Here is a 12,333-nt window from a genome sequence, read left to right on the forward strand (position 1 = left end):
AAGATTACTTTTATTTTACTACGGGTGTACAATTTAAGTTGTTTCGGTGTACTTTGAGTTAGCCACGGCTATGTTATATAATTGTTAAGACTTACTTAGACGCCTGTTTTACTTCTGCAGAAATTTTTTACCTGTACTTCTACTACGTAATAAATAAGCCCCCATACTGTTGGTGTCTTCCTTTCCCTGATCAGAAAATCACAGTATTCTCAGGATGGGGCGCCATTATCCCTGAAATACAACAGCTAACTTTCTGACCACCTGTGCACAGACGTCTCCAAAGGAGGGGCTACCAGAAAAAGCCATAAAACCCTCATACAAAGTAAGTAAAATGTGTGGTATCAATGACAGCCAGTCCAAAGGTTGTTGAGCAATGCTTCTCTGCCTGTCGGAAGCGGTGATCGGCTCGAGAATTCTCTTGACGGCGCCTGCAACTGGTGGGTGCTTCACTCTGGGCCTCATGTTCCATCGGTGTCACAATTCCCTGGGAAAGCGCCTGGGGGAACCAGAGGATCATCAGGGCTATCTGATGGAGCAGAACCTCCTGATCGATGCATGTGTCGACGACGCCGGTATTGGCTTCTCTGGGAGGAGGCAGGGGGGGTGACGAGTCCCAGGCTCCGGCCGAGACTGAGCGTCCATATCTGTATTCATGGATGAGTTTTCGTCCATGTCGAGGTGACCCAGGAGGGGAAAATCGATTAGCAGCCTATGCGTATGAGGCATATGTGACTGGGACAGGCAAGAGCGTGTGTTAGATCCTACATGTGAGACCAGGGGGAACCTGGAGGCGAGAAGGAGCGATAGGCTGATTGAGGGCGCGCAACCTCAGGAACAGCTCATGTCGAGGGTTCCCCACTGTTTTATGATCGATGTCCAACTGGAGGGCCTCAAGATATACCGGGAAACTCTTGAACGTAACCTTATGATGGCCATGGCATAAAAGGCAGCGAGGTGCAGCAGAGCACCCACCGTTATCGCTGTCTGTATATGCCTGTTTTGCCACAGTTTGCACAGCGTGCTGCATTATGGCAGGTGAGGCGCCTGTGGCCCAATAGATGACAAGCATAGCATCGTAACACAGGGAAATTGTCGGGTTGGACCTGATACGAGGTCCTGAGTAGTGCCACCCGGTCAGGGAGGGGCCCATCGAACTTTACATTGACCATGGATGTCGGTCCTGCTGCTCCGCAAATCTCTGGTAACTTCCAATAATCCTGCTGATACACCCCCTAACACCTGTAGAGCGGCCTGGATGTCATCCACTTCAACACTTGGTTCAATTGGGCCAATTTTCCCATGCTGGGCCCGAGACAACTCCTGCGACAATACCTGTCGGCACCTGACAGGCCAGTCCCCCAACTTAATAATGTCGGATACACGGACATGCAATAGGAGCTCAAGTCGATAGACTCGCTATCGATAGAGTCGATAGACTCAATCAACTTGAGAATGGTCCAGGACGGACCGAAACGTCGTCGTCCCTTCACCTTCTAGTGTGTGATTCAGCCACATTATTGAGACTCATCGCTTGCATGAGCTAGTATGTTTAAACTGCTGATATCTGACATATCAGCAGTTTAAAAAAAAACTTAAAATTATTCTTTCTGTTTATTTAGGTAAAATTAATATCTGCTGTTCTCTTGCTGTTTCATTCAACAGCAGAGACTTCTGCTGTTGAATGATTTAAAATTTCTGCTGTTTCATTCAATATGTAATTATTGTAAATTTTTCTACTTCAGTCTGCTGCTAGATGTTACTACTGCTCGCCTTAGACTCGGTTACAAGTATCTCTGGGAATTCTCATTATCTGTCGATGTAGACCTGACCAAATGTAAACTGTGTCAACAAAATTATTCGCACACCCTCCGTCACTATGTGATGGAGTGCGAAAAGATACGTGAATTTAGAGACAATTCTATAACCAATGTTCCAACGATGTGCAAATATTTCATTCAAAATGATCTGCTACCAGAAATTTTAGCCAAATATCCCCAGTTTGCTAACTGTAGGTAGTAACTGAGTGATTGTAACCTATCCACTGCTGCCCACTGGATGGGGGGCGGTGTGCAGGACAAACATATCAATTGTGACACTAGCTCTCCACATATGTCAGTTGCTTAATTTAGAAACTGTACTTGTGGTCGATCTCGAACCCATTGTTGATGTGACGACTTATATTGAATTTTGTAACTAGCTCATCAAGATTATAACTTGTTTAGCTCAATGAATTGTGGGGTTCAGTCCCTGAGCCCATTATGTGCCTCTGTGACCCATTTCACTACCGCCCACAAGACGGGTATGGGGTGCATAATAAATGAACTAAACTAACTTCTACTTCAGTTAAATTTTTGCTTTTGATCTCAATTAGTTTTAAGTCTAAGTTTTTAAGTTTATTTTCCCACATCATCATTATTTTCCCACGTTTATTTCCCACTTGCTCTATCTAGAAATCCAACATTCAGCTTATAACTCATTTTATATGTACGGTATCTACTTTCCCTAAATAAGTATTATTATTATTATTATTATTATTATTATTATTATTATTGAGTAAATCCGTAGAAACCGTGATGAGGATTCGAACCTATGCTTTGGGTATTCCCAGTCACTCGCCCCAGACAATCAGACCACGACATGGTCAAAAGGATTGCAACCTGGAGTTCTACTGAACATACAAAGGATCCTGAGGCTTCCACTGAAGCCGGACCAGGGTTTTACACAATCCTCCCCATGCACTCTGGCTTCTGTCATCTACGAATGTTCTACCTCTAACGCTTCTCTAGACATTAACATGTAAAATCCATGCATATGAGAACATGGAAAATTAAAATATGCACATCAGTGGAAGAAGACATGGTAGGTAGACCCCATACTAAACAGTGCAGGTGTATGTACGAAATCAGAACACTTAAGAGAGACAGCATGTATGATACTTACGAACGGCCGCCTTGGCAGGATCCTTATTACCGCTATCTGTTGGAAAACATTGAGGAAAGACAAGGTTAACTACCAGTGAATAACATTACATCTCAGGCAAGCACATATGTCATGCTCTTTAGGCAGAGTCCTCCATCTAACTTGGCCTTGTTGGAAAGACTATATACAGTATTCCTTATGTTAAACTGATAAGCAGAGTTTTCCTGAAGTTATATATTTTTCTCTTTTTTTTTACCTGATGGAATGATAGAGCTTTGCATTATATTATATACGTTTTTATTTTTTTTAACTAGCAGTACCCGGCCACGCCGTTGCTGAGCCACAGTAACCTTCCTTGTCCCCCAGTCCTCCCCACCATTCCCCCCTCACCTGTCTCCTTGGCCTCCCAACCATTCCCCACTCCACCATCCCCTCGTCCTCCCTACCATTCCCCACTCCACCATCCCCTCTTCCTTCCCACCATGCCCGACTCCCTTGTCCCCCTCGTCCTCCCCACCATCTCTCACTTCCGTCCCCTCGTCATCCCCACCATTCCCCACTCCCTCGTGCGATGCCTTCCCAAATGTCTGATGTTCCCATCAGAAAATTGGGAACATCAAGTGATCTGATGTTCCCATCACTGAAATATAAGAAAATCAGATACAAAATTAAATGAAAATATGAAAAAATGAAAATTAAACTATACTCACGAAATGAACGGTATGGTAAACAACACAGCTCAATTCCAATGCAATTCACACAAAATAATTAAATCAAAATGAAAATAAATCAAAATATATGAAAATTCAATTTATCAATGCAATCAGAAACATTGAAATGGAATTGTAAATATTTAGTATAGCATGTGTGTTGCTCTTACATGCAACAGATGGTGCTGTTTTTCAAGAAAAGCAGTTTTACCTGTCACAGGTGTGGCATCTATACTTATGAAATGAACGGTAAGGTAAACAACACAGCTCAATTCCAACACAATGTCACACAAAATAATTCAATAAAAAATAAAATAAATCAAAATCTATGAAAATAAAATTTATCAATGCAATCGGAAATATTGAAATGGAATTCGTTACATATTTAGTATAGTGTGCATGTTGCTATTATGTGCGACAGATGGCGCTGTTTTTCAAAAACGCATGTTTTTACCTGTCACAGGGGTGGCATCTATATAGTAGGTATATAAAAAGACGCGCCTATTCGAATGCAATGTTGTGTCAAAATTTCAAAGCAATCGGTGAAGAACTTTTGGAGATTACAGCGTGTGTTGCTCTTACGTCCAACAGATGGTGCTGTTTAAAAAAAAATGTTTTTTTCCTGTCACAGGTGAGTCATGTAAATAGTAGATATATAAAAAGACGCGCCTATTCGAATGCAACGTTGTGTCAAAATTTAAAAAAATCGGTAAAAAGGTTTCAAAGATTTCCCTCACATGAAAAACACAGTTTTTCCGAAAAAGCATGTTTTTGCACCGTCACAGACGTGACATCTATATAGTATGATATAAAAACCTGCTCGAATGCGAATGGAACGTTGTGTGAAAATTTCAAAGCAATCGGTGAGGAGCTTTCGGAGATAAGAGGTTATGCACAAACGAACATTTTTATTTATATAAAAATATATATTTTATCTATTTTTATTTATATAGATTTGAGTTAAAACTAACGTAGAAATATGACCAAACCTAACCTAATCTATCCTAAACTAACTTAATTTAACATAACTAAGTCATTAATTTATGTTCTTAATATAGAATACCGTAACCACTAGACCAATGATCGTCTTTAAGGATTGTTTAATCCTGGAGCTTATTAGCTAAGCTCTCTGACTAACAAACCACCGACGACACTCATGGTGCAATTTAGGTACAGTTTTTCACCAAATTCTGGCGCATGCACGGGCCACATTGAGCCTACAATTGTGACTCTGACACAAAGTTCATTTATCACTAAGAATTCCTTTGACCCTGGTCTGGTCAAAGGAGGGTAAGAGGCTACAAGATGACCTAGATAAACTAAAGGAATGGTCCAATGAATGGCTAATAAGGATCAACTTAAGTAAATGTAATGTAATGAAGCTAGGTAGAGGGAACAGGAAACCAGACACAGGATACCGATTGGGAGATAAAAGCCCTTCATGAAACGAACAGAGAGAAAGATATAGGAGTTGATATCATGCCAAACCTGTCTCCTGATGCCCACATAAAAAGAATATCATCAATGGCATATATAAGGCTGGAAAACATCAGAACTGTCTTTAAAAACCTCTGTAAGGAATCATTCAGAATCTTGTATACAACATATGTAACACCAATCCAGGAGTATGCGTTCCCAGCATGGAGTCCATACTATGTCAAGCACAAGATAAAGCTGGAGAAAGTTTAGAGGTATGCCACTAGACTAGTCCCAGAACTAAGAGACATGAATTACAAGGAAAGGCTGCATGAATTGCATTTCACGTCGCTGGAAGACAGAAGAGCTTAGGAAGACATGATCACCTATACAAAATTATCAGGGAAATTGACAGGGTAGATTAAAATGGACGGATTATTTAACTCGGATGGTACTCGCACAAGAAGGGTACATAGGTGGAAGTTGAGTACCCACAAAGACAGAAAGAACTTTTTCAATGTCAGAGTCTTTAATAAATGGAAAGCATTAGGAAGTGATGTGGTGGAGGCTGACTATACACAGTTTCAAATAATAGAGCTATTAAAATATGACAGAGCTCGAGAAGTTCAGGAATCTGTACACCAGTAGATTGACGGTTGAGAGGCGAGACCAAAGAGAAATGTGTGAAACACTAAATTAACAGTTCCAAAGTGTGGTTTGTACAAAATGAGGATTTCAGAGAGCCGGACCCAATGTCAGTTCTGGAGAACACCAAAGAATACTTAGAGGTATCTCAAGACGAAGTAGAAAAATTACTCAAGGAGATAGGAAGAAATAAAGCAGTTCGATTTGACAGAGTTACACCTTGAATGCTGCAAGAATGTGCAACTGAGCTGAGCATTTCACTCCAATTTATATTTCAGACATCTTTGTGCACAGGAACCTTAGCAGATATATGGGAAAAGGCAAACATAGTTCCAATCTGCAAAAATGGTAGCAGAGAAGACCCTCTAAATTGTATACCAGTATCATTAACAAGTGTGGTAGTCAAAACACTAGAAAAAAATTAAAACCAAATGGGTAGAACACGTAGAGAGTAATGACATAATAACAGACAGAAAGTATGGTTTTCGAACAGGAAGATCATGTGTAACAAATTTACTTAGTTTTTATGATAGAGCCACAGAGAGTCTACAGGAAAGAGATGGTTGGGTTGGGTTGGGTTGACTGTGTCTATCTGAACCTAAATAAAGGTTTTTGATTACATGGATGGTGTAATACTAAAGAAACTGTTCATGACTTGTGAGACCAAAATTGGAATATGCCACAGTTGTATGGTTCCCCTATCTCAGGCATGCTACAAAATGGCTTCCGGAACTGAAAAATAAGAGTTACGAGTAGAAGATAGAGTCCTTAAATATGCCAGAGCTAAAAGATAAAAAAAAGAGGTGATATGATCACTACTGAAAAATAATAACAGGTATTGACAAAATTGGCAAAGAGGAATTCCTGAAACCAGCAACTTCAAGAACAAGAGGACACAGATTTAAGCTAAGGAAACAAAGGTGCCGAAAGAATATTAAAGTTTTCTTTTGCCAACAGAGTGGGAGACGGTTGGAACAAGCTAAGTGAAAAGGTGGTGGAGGCCAAAACCGTCAGTAGTTTCAAAACGTTATATGACAAAGAGTACTGGGAAGACGGGACACCACGAGTGTAGCTCCAATCCTGTAACTACATTTAGGTAATTTCACACACAAATCCTTGCAGTCGAGTGAACAGCGTTCTAGAGTTCGCTTTCCAGTCGAGGCAGAAACAATTAAATGGACATTTTCTTTCACCTGATGCCTTTGTTCACCTAGCAGTAAAATAGGTACCTCGTAGTTTGACAGCTTCTACGGGCTGCATCCTGGGGATGTGTGTGTGAGAGAGCAAAATATGTAGTGTATATGATAAAAGAAAAATAACTGATGGTTAAAATGGCGGGGTCCAAGAGGCAACAGTTCAAACCTGGAAGCACAGATGGTAAATTCAAATAGTATATACAACCATATACACACACAACATTCAATTAGTTGATATATCAAAAGTCTGTGAGGAGCCATTTCATCATACTGTACTTCCTAAACAACAAGATTAAGATGCACTTAATTAAAAAACAACAGAAAAAACTCTTAACCCACCAGCAGGAAATGACAACTTACCCTCATGCTTTTCCTGAGCGTGGAAGAAGGAGAGGACGATACTGACGACGGCAGCCACCTGCAGGACGATGAGAGTGGTGTCCTTGAGAGCTCGTAAGACAAGCTGCAGGAAGGTGGCCGGCTTCTTGGGTGGGATGACATTGATTCCGAACGCCTCTTGACGCATCGCCAGCTCCTCCGGCAAGGTACCAATACCTGGCCATGATAGAAACGAGGTTAGTACCTTTTACAAAGGACAGTGATCTCTGAAAGGTCCTTAGTGAAAAATATTTCAGTGACCTCTGCAGGGAAGGTGATGATACAATGTTCTGTGTAATAGAACAGATGAAAGTAAAACAACCTAAGTAGTGGGAAAAGACTTCTGACTACAGTGATCCTTCACACACCTTACACACACACACACACACACACACACACACACACACACACACACACACGTCCGCAGAAGCTAGAATAATGCTTTTAGATCATCAGAACTAATCCTCAGCACCTTTATCCAGATATGGCTGATCAAGTGCTATAATGCAGCCGCACTTTCCATATGAACTAACAAATATAATACTAAATTCATGGATAAGCCGAAATGAGCCCAGCAGGCCACGAGGACCCGTGACACTAAAAAGAACAAAAAACTTGCAGTCTCATGAATTACTGGAACGGAAGAGAAGGGAACTATCAGGAGAAAACACCATGCCATCATGATTATATATCACATGGACGGGATGAGGATAAAGATTTAGGGTGGAAACTTAGGTAATGGCGCCCAACCACTTGGACGGTCGGGGATTGAACGCCTGTCTGCATGAAGCAAGCAACATGTTCTCAGGGAGGAAATATGCTCACGTTAATGGATTGAGAACGCCTACATAATTAGCGCTATTATCTTCTCTCTATTCATGGTTAGGTTATGGTTATTTAGGTTAATGTTTGGTTAGGTTAGGCTTCATTATCGTTGGTTACGTTAATACGGTGTATTATTGACGATAATGTGAACTATGGAATTCGAAAACTATTTCACTGAACCCAAGAATTCCGTTTACAGAAAACCAAATTCTTCAAAGAAAATGTTTTCAGCACACACTTGTTTATATTTTAAATCAATGATTTATAATACAATAGAGTTATAACTTGAGACTAATCTGTTTAAGACAAAGGTTCACTTGCCAGTTTACATGTAGACTATTACTGGAACCCTAATATATTTTTGGATTAAAATTATCTGTTAGATTAAGGACCTGCCCGAAACGTTATGCGTGCTAGTGGCTGTACAAGAATGTAAAATCTTCATTGGTATGTACTCTCTTAACCCCCAATGTACCTTTTTGTATATAAATAAATAAATAAATAAATAAAACCCTCAAACGAGATCAGTAATTTACATATTAAAAAAGCATGATTGCATCTAGTAAACAGTACTTCTTAGACCATCCGGCTGTTAAAAACAAACGAACAACAAATATGGGAGTACTCCTAGTAGTGGAAGGGATCCAGACAAGTGTGGGAGGACAGACAGACGCCAATCATTTCTCAATATGCACCTCCACAATTCCTTCACATACCGCAAAAAAGTTAGTATCAGATACAAAAAATGGTAAATACACGCAACATCACTACACGCGTTCCCTCCATCCAAGAAAAGAAGTCAACCAAGATTCAGAATGGGATAGAGAGTGTCGACCCAGCACTTACCAGCACTTACCAGTAGGTAAGTCCACTACGCTCACCATAGCCAGTGATACTTGCCCCGCTCCTGTGCCAGGTAAGTTACGGGCTCACCATAGCCCGTGCTACTTGGAACTTGTTCCGAGTAGCTGAATCTATAACAACAACAGCACTACCAAGGCTACTCAATCCTGCCTCCCCCAACCCTCCATGCAGCCTGGAGTATGTGTTAACCGTGTCCTGGTAGAATACCGGGACATGCTTGCTACAGGCAGAAGCACCGGGTATTAACAAATAAACTCCTGGACGGTACTCGGAAACAACTTGCAGATCGATCCACTAATGCTATTCCTGAAAACCATAAATATCCTGCACTTACTTCAGCGCCACAACATAAGGTTGTGAATGGCTAACCTCTCCCAGCTTATGGTCTTTGGCATATATCACGCAATCCGGTCAGGTAGGGCCCCTACACGTTCACTAGCAGGCAGGGCCCCTCGCACACGTACACCAGCAGGCAGGTCCCTCACACACGTACACTAGCAAGCAGGCCCCTCACACACGTACACCAGCAGGCAGGGCCTCTCACATACGTACATCAGTAGGCAGGGCCTCACACACGTGAGGGTCCTGCCTGCTGGTGTACGAATTTGTTGGCTACCCATAGTTCACAGTACGCCTTATCATCGGGAGTCACTTGGTGTCTCTGGTCTTCCAGTTAGTTCTCAGCGCGGAGAGAGGTCCGGCCCTCGCCTCGTCACGGGTCGTCAAGCATCTACCTAACAATGTTTATCTGCCGGAAAGCACAGTAGATTTTATCCAATAGGCAAAGAGCACCCCCAAAGTTTTGCTAGGTTACCCTACTAGGGGAACGCTTGGGCACATCCGGCCCTGCGCCCTCGTGGCTCCTAAATCAACAACAACCCTTGTCAAGCATTTCCAATAACTACCTCGAGATGGGAACTGTTCCAAGATTGTAGAGGATTAGGAATACTACAAATGGTTAAAAATGTGAGATACATCACTGGCCTCTATCATCAAAACAGTTTAAAAGGCAACTGTGGGAAAATTACTTGAAGTAACTGCAAATACCACTCGTACTCATCTAAAACTATACCCCCCTCCCCCGCCCCTCGACAAAGTAAACATTGATCCCCAATACGACTACATGCTTGGCATGTAAAGACATTGTCAAGTTATCGCCAGGAAATCAAGTATTGGAAACGCCAAATAAAATATAGCCTGTATACGAGAAAAGTAATTACCTTCTCCTTAGGCTGACACTGTTCCCACAAACTATTATAACCAAGTGGGAATAAATTATATGTGATCTGATAAAAAAGATACATGAAACAAATTAAATGAGGCCCATAACTTCAAACTAGCATGGACGCCTAGTAACTAGGCCACCGAATGATAATTATAATTAAATTACCCAAGACGGACGATAGTGAAAGACTATAGTAGCTAGGACGTGAAATGATGGGATCGTAACATGCTTTCCCGAGCGACTATAAAGTGATATGATTGGACTCGTTCCACGCGAAGGTTATTATGACCAACACAATGACCGACCAGCAAGAACACTTTAGTCTTGGACATATTCCGGAACTAAAGTAAATTCTTGTTCATGAAAATAATTGACGAATAAATTAATTTCTTATTCTGAACATAGTTGATGAATAAATACAATTGTCGCAGTGTACATAAGAAGATGGGAACATCTTTGTGTATATATCCTATCTGTTATCAAGCCCGACTAGGATATATCACTCACGCAAGAAAAAACGTTCGCTAAGTGGCCGACAAGGAACATATAATTCCCGTCATGCGCGCTGAGTGGCCTGCAAGCAATATACAAGTCATGCTTGCTTAGTGGAAGGCAAGCATTATGTCATATTATCCAGGTGGCAGAAGTAACGACCCAAATAAAGCCAATTAGTCTTATTATATTCATCCTCAAGTACTAGCAGTCTCGTAATTATAGCAGATTGGCATAATTGGCCATATCTGAGTATGCTACTTACCTCAAATTCAAATTCAAAATTCAAATGTTTATTCAGATAAAGTACATACATACAGGGTGTGATACAAATATTGATGAATTTATAGATAGAGCTAGTACATACAATGCCTAAAGCCACTATTACACAAAGCATTTCGGGCAGGAAAACACTAAAGACTAAAACTTAATACTAATTGAGATTAGAGTATAAAATGTGTTGAGAAAAATATAAAAATAAAAAAGGGGGGAACATGGCAGAAAAACAACAAAAAATACAATTTGGTCGACAAACAGCATTGTTTAAAAATAACAGACATGGGTTGACATTAAAGGGGTAAGGTAGGTTACAGGGAGTTAATTAGGTAGTACTTAGTTTTTATCTTAAACTGGTTGGGAGAGGTACAGTCTTTAACATGATTGGGAAGGTCATTCCACATTCTGGGTCCCTTGATTTGTAGAGCATTTCTAGTTTGTTTCTTACCTATAAAGTAACGATGGAGAACTATTGATAATCTATGCTAGAGACAAAAATTTTCAAGCTTTGTTCCTTACAAGATTAAGATGCAACTTGTTTAAGTAATTTTTGAAAAAATTTGAAGTTTTACTCTATTGCCTCTGGACGAGTAGAGGAGCTTGTTGCCAGGTTCGCCGCCTCCCTCAACATTACACATCTTCCTCAAAATAACAGTGATATTTTCTACTTAATTAACCATTCGTGGTTTGTGTATCTAGCACGAATTTATATATTATAGTGGCTAATATTTGACCTGAATAATTAAGCCACATAATAACGTTGTTAATGAAGCACTGTTGATATTTAGCAAATTATAAAAGTACAAAGTAAGAAACTTACACTTGAAAACAAGATAAACAAAGGCAAAATTTACCGTATATATTGCAATTTTAATTCTATTCAATTAATAAGTGTAATTTAAATTGTATTCCATTACCAAAAAGTTTCTTCTGCAATTCATGGAATGAATGATTTGTGAAAAACTTTTTTATATTATATTACAAACTTTTCAATAAACTTTTAATATAATATCAAAAATAATATGACAACTATTTTATTATAATGAAAAATTCAAATGTTTATTCAGGTAATAATATACAATATTATACAACTTTTGATAATATAAAACTTTTTACAGTGATGCTTTCAGGCCTTTGAGAATCGTAATTTCTCTCCTATCAGACATGAATATTTGAGGTAATATTGTCTATCATGAAGCAATAACTTGGGATCCTTTTAATCACTTTAATATTTTCAATTCACCGTGGTGCAAAGGTAAGCACATCCGCCTCGTATGGCAACAAATATCTTAGTTCGAATCCTGGGTGGTGAGGTGCGATTGGGCACCGCTCCTTCAACAGCCTCGGTGCACCCGACAGTGACTGGCGACCTAGATATAAAATGATC

At 40.2% G+C, this 12,333-nt stretch overlaps 1 protein-coding gene across 1 annotated transcript in view; it reads right to left on the minus strand.

Moving 5' to 3' along the window:
- LOC138349794 (plasma membrane calcium-transporting ATPase 2-like) overlaps nucleotides 1-12,333 on the minus strand; it is a gene marked incomplete at its 3' end in the record, with an annotated part of 100,769 nt that overhangs the window by 16,734 nt on the left and 71,702 nt on the right. The window contains 2 exon segments of the mRNA XM_069310738.1: nucleotides 2,941-2,976; nucleotides 7,247-7,441. Coding sequence (XP_069166839.1) covers nucleotides 2,941-2,976; nucleotides 7,247-7,441 — 231 coding nt within the window.

Source organism: Procambarus clarkii, chromosome 68 (genome assembly GCF_040958095.1).
Source record: "Procambarus clarkii isolate CNS0578487 chromosome 68, FALCON_Pclarkii_2.0, whole genome shotgun sequence".
Taxonomy (NCBI): Eukaryota; Metazoa; Arthropoda; class Malacostraca; order Decapoda; family Cambaridae; genus Procambarus; species Procambarus clarkii.